The sequence below is a fragment of the Erpetoichthys calabaricus genome, chromosome 2 (genome assembly GCF_900747795.2).
Source record: "Erpetoichthys calabaricus chromosome 2, fErpCal1.3, whole genome shotgun sequence".
NCBI classification, from domain to species: Eukaryota; Metazoa; Chordata; class Cladistia; order Polypteriformes; family Polypteridae; genus Erpetoichthys; species Erpetoichthys calabaricus.
Window position 1 is genome coordinate 255143304 of NC_041395.2, and position 19066 is coordinate 255162369.

Consider the following 19066-nt stretch of genomic DNA (forward strand, 5'->3'; position numbering starts at 1 on the left):
GGGGTTGTTTTGCTGCTTCAGGACCTGGAAGGCTTGCTGTGATAGATGGAACCATGAATTCTACTGTCTACCAAAAAATCCTGAAGGAGAATGTCCAGCCATCTGTTCGTCAACTCAAGCTGAAGTGATCTTGGGTGCTGCAACAGGACAATGACCCAAAACACACCAGCAAATCCACCTCTGAATGGCTGAAGAAAAACAAAATGAAGACTTTGGAGTGGCCTAGTCAAAGTCCTGACCTGAATCCAATTGAGATGCTATGGCATGACCTTAAAAAGGCGGTTCATGCTAGAAAACCCTCAAATAAAGCTGAATTACAACAATTTTGCAAAGATGAGTGGGCCAAAATTCCTCCAGAGCGCTGTAAAAGACTCATTGCAAGTTATCGCAAACGCTTGATTGCAGTTATTGCTGCTAAGGGTGGCCCAACCAGTTATTAGGTTCAGGGGGCAATTACTTTTTCACACAGGGCCATGTAGGTTTGGATTTTTTTTTCTCCCTAAATAATAAAATCCACCATTTACAAACTGCATTTTGTGTTTACTTGTGTTATATTTGACTAATGGTTAAATGTGTTTGATGATCAGAAACATTTTGTGTGACAAACATGCAAAAGAATAAGAAATCAGGAAGGGGGCAAATAGTTTTTCACACCACTGTATATAAAATTTGGCTTACGCCCAAACTGTACTATGCTAGCTACTTTTTGAAAATTAAAACTCTGTAGGCGAACAACAATTTTATTTACATAGAACATATATATCTGACCTCCTGTTCAGTACAAGCCAGACTAATCACAGACTTGTGACAATAGTACAACATGAGCAATAAACGATGAATGATATCAGACAGTGAATAAATCATATATTAAATACATTTGGCAATAGATATACAAGAAACACTCATACATTTGTAAGGGTGAGTGGCTGTTGAGCAACCTTATGATGTGATTTGTACTGAATTAAGAAATCTCAAACTGATGAAATCAAAGGGAAAAAATAGAAATGCAAGAAGCGTGAACTGATGCTTTCACATTCAGCTGCAGTGTCCGTAAGCACCATCAGGCACTTTGTTTGATTCATTCTTGAATGACCAAAACATACTTCCACATGAACTGTAAATGTGACCAGAGCAGGGCCTTCTTAACAGCAGTATAGGCCCCCGGGCAAAGCAGTGCACTGCGGCCCCTACCTACACAACCACTCAGCATGGGGCCCCCAGGCTACTGCCCAGCATGCCCATGCGTTAAGACGCACCTGGACCAGAGCTACGACAAAGTTCTGCTAGACAGAAGAGAAGACTAATACTAAAAAAATAAAGTGCAATAAACTTTGAATTTTTATCAGGTTTTGAGAACTGAAAAGTTTTAATATGTTTTGCTTGTGTATAAAAGTTTATCAATTTACTGTGCTCTTTGATGTAGTCCCAAAAATTGTACATATGCATTTTTGTATATATTTAATATCTTAAAATGAAATATTCTAATCTCAGTTGTTGGTTGACAATGTACTGCACTATAAAAAGCAGATATGTTAAACAGAGTTGCATTAATTCATGTAATTTGGAGTAAAGCTGATGTTTTGGTTGTTGAACATTTATCTAACTATATATAAAATGTTACTGTTGTCCATCTGTTATGCAATTACTTGTGAATTACTGGGGTTAAAACCTCGATCCTGGTCTTGATCAAAAGCTTATGATCTGATTACATACTTCTATTGCAAAAACATGAGAAAACAGCAAACATGCCAAACTGACCTGCTCTCATGGGTTTCTTAGGGCAAAGTGACAGGCAAACAAAGTGACATTGCAGAAAGAAAAAGAAGACCTGACATTGACTGAACATCAAGTAAATCACTGAGGCCGATAGCGTGATGAGGAAGACTGTAATAGGAAGAACTAAAAGAAGAAAAGCTGAACTATCTGCTGAGCATCAAGTGCAGGGTACTGAATGCGAGAATAAGAAACACAGAGCAAATACATACAAGGAGGTCCACAACCTCATTTATAGATGAGCTCTCAGGACACGATACACATGCTCAATTTATGTATTGTGTTTCTTGATTATCAAACATGAAGAAAAACTCTGTAGTAACAAAAGTAAAAAGAAGACAGGTATCAAAATGACATGTTATAAAGGAAAGCATCATCATATGCTAAGTATCTTACTGGTGGGCAGAAATGTTTATTTCAATAAAAGTTTGATCCTCACAAGCCCATCTATTGGTAATCCTCCAGGACACACTACAATCCATTTTCCAAATTCATAACCAAGTGAAAGTATTGAGTTTATTGATCACTGACAAAGAACTCCGTAATAGAAACAAGGTAAACGAAGAGCAGCGACATCTTCTGAATGTCAGGTGCTTCATAGGAGGTGCTTAATACAGAATACAGAGTGCAACAATGAGACCAAGAGAGAAATGTATGCTGAGAAACAAGCCCTACTTTGGAAAGTTACATCACCAACATGATCTCTGTGAAGCTGTGAAAACAAATCACTGCCTTGCCAAAATGGAAAAGTTCATCACGCTATATATGAACCACCTTTATTTGAGGACTGCAGGTCCACTTGTTTCTTGGATTTTACATATATATATATATATATATATATATATATATATATATATATATATATATATATATATATATATATATATATATATATATGGGCGGCACGGTGGCGCAGTGGGTAGCGCTGCTGCCTCGCAGTTGGGAGATCTGGGGACCTGGGTTCGATTCCCGGGTCCTCCCTGCATGGAGTTTGCATGTTCTCCCCGTGTCTGCGTGGGTTTCCTCCGGGCGCTCCAGTTTCCTCCCACGGTCCAAAGACATGCAGGTTAGGTGGATTGGTGATTCTAAATTGGCCCTAGTGTGTGCTTGGTGTGTGGGTGTGTTTGTGTGTGTCCTGCGGTGGGTTGGCACCCTGCCCAGGATTGTTTCCTGCCTTGTGCCCTGTGTTGGCTGGGATTGGCTCCAGCAGACCCCCGTGACCCTCTGTTCGGATTCAGCGGGTTGGAAAATGGATGGATATATATATATATATATATATATATATATATATATATATATATATATATATATACTAATAAAAGGCAAAGCCCTCACTGACTGACTGACTGACTGACTCATCACTAATTCTCCAACTTCCCGTGTAGGTGGAAGGCTGAAATTTGGCAGGCTCATTCCTTACAGCTTACTTACAAAAGTTAGGCAGGTTTCATTTCGAAATTCAAAGTGTAACGGTCATAACTGGAACCTATTTTTTGTCCATATACTGTAATGGACAGGGGCGGAGTCGCGTATCGCATCATCACGCCTCCTATGTAATCACGTGAAACGCCTATTGCGGAAGTTAGTTCTAGACCCATCAGTGATAGGTGAAAATCCGCAATATTGAAAGACCATATAAATAAACATTTTTATAGTTTAAGCCTTAAAATACCCATCCCACACGCTTTAAACACATGTAAACTTATAAAACACACTTTGTTAACACATATGATATGTGGATGTCAGACTAAGGATATAAGTAACATCTCTCTATTATAAAACATTTTAAGTTCATGCAAGACAAGGCAGTGAGACAGGAAAACAGCTGCTGTACAGGCTTATTGACACGCAGAGCGACAAGCAGCACAAAGTCCACTTCTCCTTAGCGTGCATTCAGCAAGCCCGCATACCCCCCCCCCCCCCTTCACAACGCGAAGTGGCAGGAGCGTACCGAGCGAACGTGCGTTCAGCCCTCACACCCCCACACACACACTCCTCCTCCTCCTTCAGAACGCGCAAAGCGACAAGCAGGCATTTTGGCAGAAGCAGCAAAAAGTCCACCTCTGCTTAATGTGCGTTCACCTGCCCCCCTCTTCACAAAGCGAGTGGCAGACACATCAACGTCTGATCGCTGCGTGTAGTGTTGCTCTGCGGTGTTAAGAGTGTAGAAAGTGTTTATAAGAGTGTGGGAAAGGTTAAAAAGAGAGACAGAAAGGTTTATAAGAGTGTGGGAAGGGTTTATAAAGCCTTAAAATATATATAAATAATAAAATAAATATAGGTAGGTACTTCACGGATTTTCACTTATCGCGGGGGGCTCTGGAACGTAACCCCCGCGATAGGTGAGGGATGACTGTATTTCTGTTTTATTTAAACCTTTTAAGTTCGTATGCGTAGCTCCATTTGGCTGTTTTAGTTTTTTTTTTCTTTCTTCAGTAATATTTAATCTCCTTAAAGAAAAACAACATATGCATTTTACTTTTTTTGTATCTCTTTAGTAATATTTTAGTGTAAAAGGATAACCAGTATTTAAACCTTTTATGTTACTTTATAAACTTATTTTACACAATGTTGAAAAATTAATAAGAAAGCTACATGTTTTGGCAGCTGCTGCTTTAATTTTCAATGAAATGAAAAAAGCTCTCCAAGAGAAAACCTCAATGAAGAAGAAACAGTTTGCACTATCTAAAAAGGAGAAACCCTCATTTATAAAGGTTTGCTGCAGATGACTTAACTGAAAATAAATGAATAGTTCCTATGTGTATAATACATATTTATCTATTTTACTTATGCCTTTATTCCAGCCACTTGCAACATCTGAGGTACAATTTGTTACATTACTTTTGTTTTTTGCAGCACAGGCAGGTGAAGTGACTTCCTCAGGGTCACACAGTGGTGTCAGTACCAGGATTTGAACTGACAAGCTCCGGGTTTGCTGAAATATTACTGAAGAAAGAAAAAAAACGAAAACGGGCAAATGGGGCTATGCATACAAATGTCCATCCATCCATTATCTAACCCGCTATATCCTAAATACAGGAGCCAATCCCTTGCAACACAGGGCACAAGGCAGGAAACAAACCCCGGGCAAGGTGCCAGCCCACCGCAGGGCGCACACACACCAGGGACAATTTAGAATCACCAATCCACCTAACCTGCATGTCTTTGGACTGTGGGAGGAAACCGGAGTACCCGGAGGAAACCCAGACAGACACGGGGAGAACATTCAAACTCCACGCAAGGAAGCGAACCCGGGTCTCCTAACTGGCACCTTTCACTGCGCCACCATGCCGCCCGCATACAAACTTAAAAGGTTTAAATAAAACAGAAATATATACCTTTATTTTTACTTCCTTAACTTGTGGAGGGTGTATCCTGTTGCAAAGCCCTAACTTTTTCATGAAAGCCCCTTTCAGTCAATAAGCCTTAAAAACAGGTGTAAAGCTAAGCTTGCAGCACCGCTATTCAATTACACTCGCCTAACGCCTCTCCTAAGGGGACATACTGTGGGATCTGGGCATCAGTCAAAGCACCAATCACAGGCCCAATTACAAAGCAGGAAGCTGTGATTTGTCGTCTCCCTCCCATGTAACAATCACAGCCCGTGTTACAACGCACTACGTATGTGAGTATATATGTATATGTGTGTGTTTATGTATGTGTGTATATGTATGTGTATATATATATGTATATATATGTGGATGTGTATATGTATATATATATATGTATATATGTATATGTAGATATGTGTATATGTAGATATGTATATATATATATGTATATATGTATATGTATATATATGTTTGCATAACCTCTTTAACACACTACTTCTCCGCTGCGAAGCGCGGGTATTTTGCTAGTATATATATATATACACACACACACACAGGGGTGGGCAAAAGTAGGATTATAGTTGTTTGTATGGAAAAAGACATGCAGATTATGATTATTACAATAGCTTTATTAACTTAAAAAAATGTCACAATGGCACAGTGCAATTGGGTACAATCTCGTAAGTGCTCAAATTGCTGGCCTTCATTATTTACACATTCTTGTAGTCTACTTGCTAATAACAATAAGAAGAAGAAGACAAAAAATAAATAATACAATAATTAATAAATAAATAATAATACAAGAATAAACTGTTCTTCGCGTACTCACAACTGGATACTTACTTTTGCCCACCCCTGTATATACAGCACTTTTGGTGTTTAGCTGTGAAGCCTCTAGGGCCAAACTGGAAGTGACCTCAACTAGCTTCATTGTACTTTGAAAGCGAAGAGACTGTTAGCAACTCTTTTTCCCTAGATGCTGGTTTGTGAGTCATTACATCTGAATTGTCACTTGGATGCCTCTGATTTGCATGTGTGTGACATATATATATATATATATATATATATATATATATATATATATATATATATATATATATATATATATATATAAGAAGAAGACATTACATTTATATAGCAAATTTCTCTCTGCTCAAAGCATTTTACATAGAGAGTGCGGGGCCATTTCAACCAAATCATCAATGTTTAGAATCCACCAGGATGATGTTACAGCAGTCATTTTGTGCCACTTTGCTCACAACTCTTTAACTATTAGGTGATGAAGGGGCGAGAGAGAGAAAGTTAGTCAGTTAAAGTCAATGGATTAGGGCCATGGTGGACAATTTAGCTTGGACACTGGGATATACCATACTCATTGCAAATGATGCCTGTGGAATTTTAAAACCACAGAGAGTCAGTATCTTGGTTTTTCTTCTCATCCAAAGGGTGGCACCATTTTTAGAGCACAGTGCTCCTGTCACTGCACTGGGGCATTGGAATTCACACACAGACCACAAAGTAAGTGGCTCCGATTGGCCTCTCCAACACCTCTTCCATTAGTAACCCAAGCTTTTCCTAGATGTCCTCCCATCCAAGTAGTGGTCAGGCTTCAGGTGGATTACCTGTTCTAAATTGCATGTGGTATGGCTGTTGGCCATATATAAATAAAAAAATGCAAGGGTAGAGAAGAAACCACCAATATCCCATAAAGTATCACTTCACAGGATAGGACATGAGCCTTACAGAAATTATCAACACCTATCCATCAGAGTATACATTTACAAAGGGGATAACAAATACTGTTGCATTCAGGGCTTTTAACCCTAGGAACCCTGAAATTTGGAATGATTTAACTAGTACTATTCGAGTGGGTGCTTTATTGTCAGCAGTTTAACCAAGGCTGAAGAGTTGTTATTTTAGCGTAGAATACACTTGGTATATCTGTGGCTGAGGATGTTTATGCTGCTTTTTCATATTGATTTTAATAATTCTAACAGTATTAGTCTCTCCCATTCTTTGTCTTTACTTACTTAGCAACCTGGGGTGGCACTTGCTGCATCCTGGTGTGGATGTATTATTACCAATATTGAACCCATTATCACTGATCATTGATTATAATGTGATGACCTAGGATAGTGGAAATATTCTGTGCTTCAATAAATATATTTATTTTATTGATTTCTTAATGCATATCAAATTTTTGGGGGAATTTCAAAACAATATTTTAGTTGTATGTTCGATTTGCAATATATTTTAACTATACTGTGTTTGACATTAATTTGCTAGACACTGGCCTTATTAGTGAAAGTGCACTTTATTATAATAAACTAAATAATACCTGATTTTGGTACTGTCAACTTGCTGCAGAAAATCCTAACTTCTGTATGAGGGTGTTATCATGGCACACAGTGGTTATCATTCATGCTTCACAAGTCCAGGAGAATGAGTTTGAGTGTGTAATTCAGCTTGGTGTATGTGAAGTTTGCGAGCTTTCCCCATGTTTACGTGGATTTTTCTCTTGAGTGCTCTGTTTTCCTCCAATATCTCAGAGGTTTTAGTGATGTAGGTATATTTATGAGCGTACTTTTTGATGGACTAAGCACCCTGTTCCATGATGGTTCTGCTTTCAATTAAATACTGTCAGAATACCCTGCAGTGGGAAAAACAGATGCATATAATGGTTGGATGAATTTCTGTTTCTGTTGAAAATTCAAGAAAATAACGATAGTTGGCCTAACAGGACTCACCTCTCCTTAACCCACTTTGGTTCTCTTCCAGAATGATCTCATACGTCATATTTTATCCATCTGTATACTTTTTGTGCATACTTTTGCACAATCAGAATTATAGTGTGCTCAGACCTATCCTTTAAGGCAAGAACCATCTTTGGATCTACTATTACTTAACCTCCTTCAACACTGATGTCAAGCTTCCTAAACAATTAGTTAAGTCACTTTATCTTCCTATTTGGAAATGTCCATAATACTTGTTCTTTTGTATTCTCTTGGAGTGTCACTTTAGTGCATTGATCTATTGAGTATATGTTCAGCATTGACATATATAAATTCTTCAGATATATTCTAGACATACCTGGCTATACTGATTTCTAAGCATTCATTACCCCCATCCCCCATCTTTTTTAAAGCCTACTCCAGTATCTGACCAAATAAGTGACAGTAGTTTTCCAGCCTTTAGGCCAATTGGTGTGGGATTGCTGTATTTTTGTGAATCCCTTTAAAATTCATGAACCCCTTTTCTGGTTGTGAGTGAGTACATGAGTGATCATTTCACTTAATATAACTCTGTTATCAGGGTGTCAAATACAATGTAGTACATTGATTTTTATGTAGTAGGACCTACATCTCCATTCTGATCCATTCCTAAGTTTGTACCTGTATTTCAATTTGGAAACTAGTAGGAACTCACAAGAAGTTTCTATCTAAATAATGAAGTATAAAAAAATCCAGAAAGTGTTTAATTACTATCTCCAAGCCATATTTTTGATGTAAGAATAATGTTATGTTTTTCTAACCTTTAAGGTCTGTAGTGAAATATCTCCTTTGGCTGAGAGTTTGCCTCCAGAAGAAGAGAATAGTGCTGATCTTTTGCAGTCTCTTCAATCAAGAGATTTTCTAGTACAGGTATGTAGGTAATGCAGCATACAGGTATATAATAAAAATCAGTAATTAACTAAATAGAACACAAGAAAATCTTTGACTTTCGGTCCATGTTTGGCCATTAATCAATATGATTCATTACATCCTATTCACTTGACTTTTCCAAAGTATTGTTGAATCAAAGTTGGAAAGACTCCAAGGTGCTTTGTTCCAAGTAAACTATTACAACCACTTGGCATCTTATTTGATGTATTGGCTCTTCTCTATTTGAACAAATATATTTCTGTGAGATTTAGCCTTAATAAGCTTCTGTCTTTTTTAAACAAGTCTTCTTAAGATCAAAATATCAAAGTTCTTTAGCCTTTACTTTTATCCTATACACTGCAGCTCTGCAATACGTTTAGGAGCTTGCTACTCTTTCTCTAGCACAATTATTTGTTTCATGTAATTTAAAGATCAGACCTCTAGATGGTTTAAAATATCTGGTTTTGCAAATTCCATGTATTTTACAGGGGCATATCCATCCATCCATCCATCCATTTTCCAACCCGCTGAATCCAAACACAGGGTCACGGGGGTCTGCTGGAGCCAATCCCAGCCAACACAGGGCACAAGGCAGGAACCAATCCTGGGCAGGGTGCCAACCCACCGCAGGAGACACACAAACACACCCACACACCAAGCACACACTAGGGCCAATTTAGAATCGCCAAACCACCTAACCTGCATGTCTTTGGACTGTGGGAGGAAACCGGAGTGCCCGGAGGAAACCCACGCAGACACGGGGAGAACATGCAAACTCCACGCAGGGAGGGCCCGGGAAGCGAACCCGGGTCCCCAGGTCTCCCAACTGCGAGGCAGCAGCGCTACCCACGGCGCCACCGTGCCGCCCACAGGGGCATATCCTGCTTGAAAAATAATTCTTTACCAAGGGCTATCAGGCTAATCCTCCAAGGAATAAACACACACCTCAAAAGAGACAGTAGAAGAACAAAAAACTCAAAACACTACAGAAACCTAGCGAAACTGCTGTTAAGAGGCAGGAAGGCAGCATGTTGAATAAGAATCTGTGGTCCAACAGTGCAAACACAAGTATTTGAAAGTTTCAAATCTGTTCCTATGTTCTTGGTTCTTCGGTTGTGTTCAGGTAACTTGCTTTGGAGAAAAGATCCGTAGGTTGATGTGTTAATGAATTTAAAAAAAGAAGAACACAGTTTGGTAGTTTTTCTTAACTTATTCAAATATTGTTTACAAAGATTAGGCTGATAAATTGTGTACTAAATGCCATTCTTGTCCCTAATGCTCTCTGTAAGTAGAATGATCTAAGAAGTTCTTGGCTCATATAGAAGAATTTTGTGTCAGACCAGGTTTTTCCAAATTGTATCATTTTGGCCTGTAAATTGAAAACAAAGCCAAATTTCAATTGTCTTGTGCTCACTATACCTGAACAGAGATGCCATGAATTTTTTATAGATTGTTCAATTTTTTTGTATCAACCTCGCTACTCCAAATACAAATAGCAATAAACTATTTTTGAATAGTAACATCCTTTCTATTTACAGGTTATAAGGTTACTGAACAGTCCATCATAATAAAAAATATTATAACATAAAAAATGCAGAGTGCATATATACTGTATAAACAAATACCTTAAAATATACTGTACGAGTATTATTATGTGTAGTATATTGCATCCTATGTATCATATTTTTGAATGCGTGTGCACGTCTTTGTTGGTATTTTATCATTGTCACTGAGGAGACGTGCAAGGAAGAACTCATTGCACATGCATGTACACTATGTGTAACATTCACATGATAAGCTTGAATTCAAACATGTTGTGTTCTGACCCTGGCAAAGCTTACCATTTTACTGTTCTGGACACTTGTACTGGCCATTTTTATTAATGCATAGCTGTGTATGGGTGCTTCAATTAGTTGTCTGGAAAGTTCAGTTTGACAGCTGTATGCGATCTTTCTGTACAGTGAGAGTCTTCCAGCTAATTATAGTATTGCTATAATTTTGTCATTTGTAATTATTAAAAATATGTTGTACTCTGATATTCACTGTGAGGCTTCATGCAACAGAGTACACTTTGTCTTAAAAATTATTATCAGTGAACCCCAGGCTAAATGCCTAAGGGATTCATGACTTGAACAAGAAGTATCTGGGTATGCTGATAACATGGCGCACCATGAATCCATTCTTACTGCTGCCACTCATATTAAATATGTTGGATCAAACAAGATGTGAATAGATGAACATCTCTTCATTTCTGTTTTGCTGGGAGAATTAATATTTCTAAAACCCCTTTCCTTCCAAAGCTTTTCTTATCCAATATATTTATATATATATATTAAGAAATCCCTTTGTTAAACAAAGTTAGACAAAATTGTAATTCTGTCAATTTGGAATGGAAGGCGTGATATTACTTAAATCAGTATTATCACTGGATCAGACATTTTTTGTACTGGGAGACTGTGGAAGGAAGTAACATTAGGAAATGAAAACCACAATCTGACTAACTCATGAAAAGAAAATTGTGTTCAAATGGATGCTTTTCTTTGTGCTCAAGTCATTTACTAGCTATCACCAATTTACATGTATTCTTGTTGTGCCAAAGTAGGAAACACTTCAGTGTGGAGATGTTATTCTCAGATGATCTAGTGCATAATAGTCATACATTCCATATTTATGAAAATGATGTATACATTGCATTCGGAACGTATTCAGACCCCTTCACTTTCTGCACACAGTACTGTGTTGTAGATTTCATTTTAAATAGATAAATCAGCCTTTTCTGCCTATCAATATACATTCAATAATCCATTATGACAAAGTAAACACATGTGTGCAGAAAGGTTAGCAAATTTATTAAAAATCAAAAGCTGAAAGTCCTCATTTAAAGAAGTATTCAGGCCCTTGCTGTGGCACTCCAAATTGTGGTCCTGGTTTCTTTAGTTATTCTTGAGATGTGTCTAGAACTTCATTGAAGTCCGTCTAACATTCCAAAATTAACATTCCATGTCAGGACAAAAAAAAAAACAACACATTAAATCCAAAAACTCTCTGTAGACCTTTGTGATAAAACTGTGGTGAGGTCACTGGTGTAGCAAACACCCCTCCCCAGGGATGGCCTCCAGACCGAAAGGGGCCCCCTCACCAGACCTCCACAAAGTCAGCTACAAAATATATATATATTTAATTTTTGCAAAAAGAATGGAGTGTCATAGGAAAGGGACTCATTATAAATGAGTCTTTGATTTTTACTGAATGGTCAGACTGAGAAACTGCCAAGATGGGCCTTAGTCAGGACGGTGTGCAAGAACTCACTGGAACCAGTTGGAAGGACGGTTATGTCAGTAGTTCTCCATCATTCAGGTGTTTATGATAGAATGACCAACTTCCACTTGGAATTGCCAAAAGGCATTTAAGAAACTCTACAACATGTGAAACATGATTAATTCAAATTCAAATACAAATATTTAATTATTTGTTCTATGTCTGATGAAGACCTGGCACTACTCATCACCTGCCTAATGCCATCCCAATAGTGAAGCATGGTGGTGGCAGCATCATACTATAATAATAATAATAATTCTTTGCATTTATATAGCGCTTTTCTCACTACTCAAAGCGCTCAGCAATTGCAGGTTAAGGGCCTTGCTTAAGGGCCCAACAGAGCAGAGTCCCTATTGGCATTTATGGGATTCGAACCGGCAACCTTCCGATTGGCAGTGCAGATCCCTAGACTCAGAGCCACCACTCCGCTGAGGTGCATCTCAATGGCAGGGACAAGGAGACTGGTCAGAATTAGGGGAAAGGATGAATGTAGCAAAATACAGAGCGGTCTTTGAAGAAAACCCACTCCAGAGTGCACACAACCTCAGACTGAGGTGATAGTTCACCTTCCAGTATGACAGTGACCTGATGCATACAGTCAAGATAATGCTTGTATGGCTTTGGGACAAGTCTATGACTGTCCTTGAGTGGCTCAGCCAAACCCCAGACTTAAACCCGACAGAACCACAGTGGAGAGACTTGAACTTTTGCAGTTTACAGAGAGTTCACATCCAATCTAACAGAACTTGAGAGGATCTCTCAGGAAGAATAGGATAAACTACCCAAATCCTATTCTGCAAAGTGCAAAGCTTGCAGAGACTTACCTAAGTAGACTCAATGCTGCAATTACAACAACAACAACAACATTTATTTATATAGCACATTTTCATACAAAAAGTAGCTCAAAGTGCTTTACATAATGAAGAGAAGAAAAATAAAAGACAAAATAAGAAATTAAAATAAGACAACATTAATTAACATAGAAAGGAGTAAGGTCCGATGGCCAGGGTGGACAGAAAAAACAAAAAAAAAACTCCAGAAGGCTGGAGAAAAAAATAAAATCTGTAGGGGTTCCAGGCCACGAGACCGCCCAGTCCCCTTTGGGCATTCTACCTACATAAATGAAATAGTCCTCTTGGTAGTTCGGGTTTTTCACGGAGTCACTTGATGCTGATGGTCATACAGACTTCTGGCTTTTAATCCATCCATCATTGTTGGAACATCATGGTGCTTTGGGTAGATGGTGGTGGCGCACGCCACCACCAACAGGACACCGGAAAAGGAAACAGAAGAGAGAGTAGGGGTTAGTACAGATTTTGAATGAATAGTTATTATAATGAATTAGATATACAGAGTATCAGGATTAAATTACAGTGAAGTTATGAGAAGGCCATGTTAAAATAATGTGTTTTCAGTAGTTTTTTAAAGTGCTCCACTGTATTAGCCTGGCAAATTCCTACTGGCAGGCTATTCCAGATTTTAGGTGCCTAACAGCAGAAGGCCGCCTCACCACTTCTTTTAAGTTTTGCTCTTGGAATTCTAAGGAGACACTCAGTTGAGGATCTGAGGTTACGATTTGGAATATAAGGTGTCAGACATTCCAATATATAAGCCGGGGCGAGATTATTTAAAGCTTTATAAACCATAAGCAGAATTTTAAAGTCAATTCTGAATGATATAGGTAACCAGCGTAGTGACATCAAAACTGGAGAAATGGTTTTGGATTTTCTTTTCCTGGTAAGGATTCTAGCAGCTGCATTCTGCACTAGTTGCAAACGATTGATATCTTTTTTGGGTAGTCCTGAGAGGAGTGCGTTACAGTAATCTAGCCGACTGAAAACAAACGCATGAACTAATTTCTCTGCATCTTTCGATGATATAAGAGGTCTAACTTTTGCTATATTTCTTAGGTGAAAAAATGCTGTCCTAGTGATCTGATTAATATGCGATTTAAAATTCAGATTACAATCAACGGTTACCCCTAAGCTTTTTACCTCCGATTTGACTTTTAATCCTAATGCATCCAGTTTATTTCTAATAGCCTCATTGTATCCATTATTGCCAATCACTAAGATTTTGGTTTTTTCTTTATTTAATTTGAGAAAGTTACTATTCATCCATTCTGAGATACAAGTTAGACATTGTGTTAGCGAATCAAGAGATTTGGGGTCATCAGGTGCTATTGATAAATACAGCTGTGTGTCATCAGCATAGCTGTGGTAGCTCACGTTGTGCCCTGAGATAATCTGACCTAATGGAAGCATGTAGATTGAGAAGAGCAGTGGACCCAGGATAGAGCCTTGTGGAACACCATATAGAATATCATGTGTCTTTGAGTTATAATTACCACAACTAACAAAGAATTTTCTCCCTGCCAGGTAGGATTCAAACCAATTTAAGACACTGCCAGAGAGGCCCACCCATTGACTAAGGCGATTCTTAAGAATATTATGATCAATGGTGTCAAATGCGGCACTCAGATCTAAGAGGATGAGAACAGATAAATGGCCTCTGTCTGCATTTACCCGCAAGTCATTTACTACTTTAACGAGTGCAGTTTCTGTGCTGTGATTTGTTCTAAAACCTGACTGAAATTTATCAAGAATGGCATGTTTATTGAGGTGCTCATTTAACTGTATAATGACTGCCTTCTCTAGAATTTTACTTAAGAAAGGCAGGTTAGAGATGGGTCTATAATTTTCAAGAGCAGAGGGATCGAGATTATTTTTCTTAAGTAGGGGTTTAACTACCGCAGTCTTAAGACAGTCTGGGAAGACCCCCGTATCTAATGACGAATTTACTATGTCAAGAACATTATCACTAAGCACGCCCGATACTTCTTTGAAAAAATTTGTTGGTATTGGGTCAAGGGCACAGGTGGAGGGTTTTATTTGAGAAATTATTTTATGTAAATCAGGTAAATCTATCCTAGTGAAAGACTTTAATTTGTTTATTATGGGGTACTGGGGTTTAGGAGGATCCTTAGTATTGGGGAGATATACTATGTTATTTCTAATATCATTAATTTTTTGATTGAAAAATACAGCGATAGCCTCACAGGTTTTACTGGAAGTACTTAGGAGGCATTCCTTTGAGTTACCTGGGTTTAACAGACGATCAATTGTCGAAAATAAGACTCTGGGATTACTAGAATTGTTATTTATAAGCTTAGAGAAATAGCAGCGCCTCTCAAGACGGACTGTGTTATTGTATTCTGTTATTTTAACTTTTAATATTTCATAGTCAATAGTTAGTTTAGTTTTCCTCCATTTACGCTCAGCTCTACGGCATGTTCTCTTTAAATCAGACACTCTTTGGGTCTTCCATGATATAACAATGCTAGAAGATTTTTTAACTGTCTTTTCAGGTGCAACTAAGTCAACAGCAGCCCTCACTTTAGTATTAAATCTTTCCACCTTACTATTTACATTCTTCTCGCTATTATAGTTGGCACTATAAACGGACTGATTGGTTAGAATGTTTGAAAGTTTTAAAGCTGCTGATGAGTCAAAGAACCGTTTTTTAACAATATGCTTCTCATGAGTGTTTTCTATCATTATTTCTATATTAAAGAGTAGAAGAAAATGGTCTGATAGACCCGTATCAATGACCTGCTTTATATCAACTTTTAGTCCTTTAGTAATCACTAAGTCTAACGTATGACCTGCTTTATGTGTAGGCTGATTAACGAGCTGTCTCAAATCAAAAGAGTCCAGGAGGTTCATAAATTCTTTTACTTTCTGGTCACATTGATTATCTATATGAAAATTAAAGTCGCCGACTATTAAGAGTGTGTCATAGTTCGTAATTAAGATTGACATCAAGTCAGAGAATTCCTCAAAGAAAGACGCATTGAATTTTGGAGGTCTATACACGGATAATACTAGAACGTGAGAATCTCCCTGAATAATAATGGCGAGATATTCGAAAGACTTGAATTTACCAAAACTGATATTTTTACATTTTAACCTACTTGAGTAAATGTTCGCTAGCCCTCCACCTCTCTTTCCTTGGCGATCAGCACGAGTAAAACTGTAATCCGGAGGCGCAGATTCGATTAAAACAGCTGCGCCATCTGAGCTAAGCCACGTTTCACTTAGTGCAATAAAATCTATTTTTTTATCATTAATAAGATCGTTGATAAAAAACGTCTTGTTAGTTAAAGCTCTAACATTTAATAGAGCCATATTCAATGTTTCGGAGGAGCAGAGATGAATACTATGTGCGTTATTGATATATGGAACAGGAATTAAGTTATTTTTATTAGCGCCGCTCTGCGTGTATTCCAATTACAGAATTAATGGCCTGAATGAGACATTTCAGGTTTTGATTTTTTAATAAAATACGTGTATTGATGATGACTGAGGGAACACATTGGTCATAGAGGAAATGTTGGGACACCAATCAGGTTGGCCCTTTAAATATTTACAATGTCCAAAATAAACAGGTATTTCAGGGTGCGTCAAATAAAGGCAAGCAAAAAAGCAGTGCAAAATAATGAATAAACAAGAGGATTCAGCATTCTCTTAGATGTGGTAATACTCAAGTTGGAGCTCTATTTTTTGATCTGCTGTCTCCAGAATGAGATGACCCATGCCTGGAGCACCTTGGCTTCATAGCAGAGAGAGCAGAAGGGGTGGAGTCAGTTGCTCTCCATGGGCAGTTCCTCAATGCTGTGAGAGAAAAAGGAGATGAAACCATCAGCGACAGCATCCCCTTTTGTCCCAGAGTGCTTCCCTCCGATGAGCCTGGAAGGCTAACTCAGATGCGCATGTGTGACGATATATATACCTTAATAAAAGAACAAGTGTTTTGTGTGTGTCTTTGTATCTGTGTGATTGTCAGGGTGCTATGTCTCTGTTATATGCCATTTAGAATAGGATACATAAAAGCCGTGCAAATGTTTGATACACCATCTGCAATGCATTTTATTATTATATGCATTCCAAAATTACATTTCAATCGATGTTGTGTATATATATATATATATATATATATATATATATATATATATATATATATATATATATATATATATATATATAAATACACTGTATATATGTTTTTTGTTTCCTAGGAAACATCAAATACTCCAACCCCTGTGCTTTTTGCCAAATGTTTAGTTCATTCTTTGCCAACGGATGAAAAAGTGTGGGAGATACGTGTGTCTCAAGTGCTAGAAAACTCTCCTTTGACAACTACTGGTACATCTCATATTAAATCTGAAGTTTCAAGGTACACAGAAAAACATTTTTAACCTACAGTTCAAATTATTCTAAGGTTTAAGATTGTAATAAATGTATAAATTGTCTGATATGAAAATACTGTATTAAAATGATTATACTATATTTTATATTGTAAGGTTGAAAGTTATTTTTCTTCAGTAACTATATTTGGATGAGTAGCTGAGCTATCCTTTTTATGTCACTTTCTATATTTTCCTTCTGAAGGAAAACTATATGCCTCTTGATGAACTCTGTTTTCAGTTATGCCTTTCAAATCCTATCTATGTAGCCTATATTTTGTGACACCGTGTATTTAGTAAATGTACAAGATAACTTAATTCAAATCAGACTTCCGGTAAGAAATCTGTCATTACATATATATCTAGTACACACAAAACCACACCAGTATTTTAAAGTAAACAAAACACAGACCGCAATGTAAATAGCTGTAAAGCCCTCTTCAATGAAATCTGCAATTGTAAGAGTTTCCAAATACATTTTTTGTGATCCATTCTCACAAAGGTTTTGATCAGATAACTTTACATGTTCTCCACATGCTTACTGGTGACTCTGCTGTAATGGAAAGCCTCTTGTCATGTACCTTACCAGGGTCTTTATTAAAGGACAGCCAAACCCTTGTAACAAAGGCGCTAATATAGGCACCTGACCCGACACAGATAGACACAGAGGCACATATGAAACAACAAAAGACTTTATTTTTTCTTCACCCATGGGTACACGTCTTCCCCATGACCCACAGGCAATACACAGTCCCAAAGCACAACAAGAACCACAACACACCTTTTTCTCCTTTACCACCACTCCTCCTCAAGCTTAGTCCTCCTCCTCCAGGACTCTGGCTCTCAAGTATTGGTGGCTGGCTCCTTTTATAGCCCACCCGGAAGTGTTCCAGGTGTTTGACCACCTGGTCCCAATTGCACTTCTGGGTGGGGCTGAAGACTTGTCCAGCCTGGCTGTTGAATCCAGCCAGCCCCCCCCTAGCGGCCACCCCGGGTTCCAACCAAGCTGTGGAGGACTCTATCTCCCATGGAGCCCAGCGGGAGGTTGGGGAATCACCGACCACCAGGGAGGCTGCCACCAAGCGTCCCAGGGGAGGTATTGAGCTGCCCATGGTTGCTCCCCTGGAACATAAGCAGCAGGGGCGTCCCGGCTGGGCATGGGACCCGGCCACTCGTCACACCCTAAAATACTGGGGGTCAGAGTTTGGTGTGGCCTTCCTTATAACACAACTTGCTTGCTACTCATTTGAAAGGTAAGATATTATCTATCAAGTCTTTCAAAGCCTAGTGCAAAGTATTTTCACAAGACTTGCATTTGACAAACCATTAGCAATAAAAAGAAATGAAGTTCTTTCATATTGGTGTTAAATATCATCAGGTTATATGGCCATGTATTTTTAAAGTTTTTTTTTTGTTTTTCTGGACAAATAAGACATGTTGCATTGTTCTTTATTTTGACAATAATTGCAATAAAATGTTAAAAATAACAAGCGCATTCTGCTTCTTACTCTAAAACTATTTTGCATTTCACTATTTTGCATTTGTTTTATTAACCGATCTTCACTATTATGGTTTTAAATAGATAAATATAGGTCTTTCATTTTTCCACTATGCTTGTAAAAAATAGAATGCTAAAAGAGTTTTATATTGTGTTGCTGTCACTGCCATAAATAACACATACTATTTAAAGGGCTATTTAAAGAACAATTGTATCTGAAAAACCTTTAAAATCCTTGAAGACAAAAAGACCTAATGGT

At 38.0% G+C, this 19066-nt stretch overlaps 1 protein-coding gene across 4 annotated transcripts in view; it reads left to right on the forward strand.

Moving 5' to 3' along the window:
- Nucleotides 1-19066, forward strand: part of fam13c (family with sequence similarity 13 member C) — a 156310-nt gene that overhangs the window by 49923 nt on the left and 87321 nt on the right. For all 4 annotated transcript variants that reach the window (XM_051923143.1, XM_051923142.1, XM_028795398.2 and 1 more), the window contains exons 6-7: nucleotides 8645-8746; nucleotides 17142-17299. In XM_051923143.1, coding sequence (XP_051779103.1) covers nucleotides 8645-8746; nucleotides 17142-17299 — 260 coding nt within the window. The remainder of the gene's footprint in view (nucleotides 1-8644; nucleotides 8747-17141; nucleotides 17300-19066) is intronic.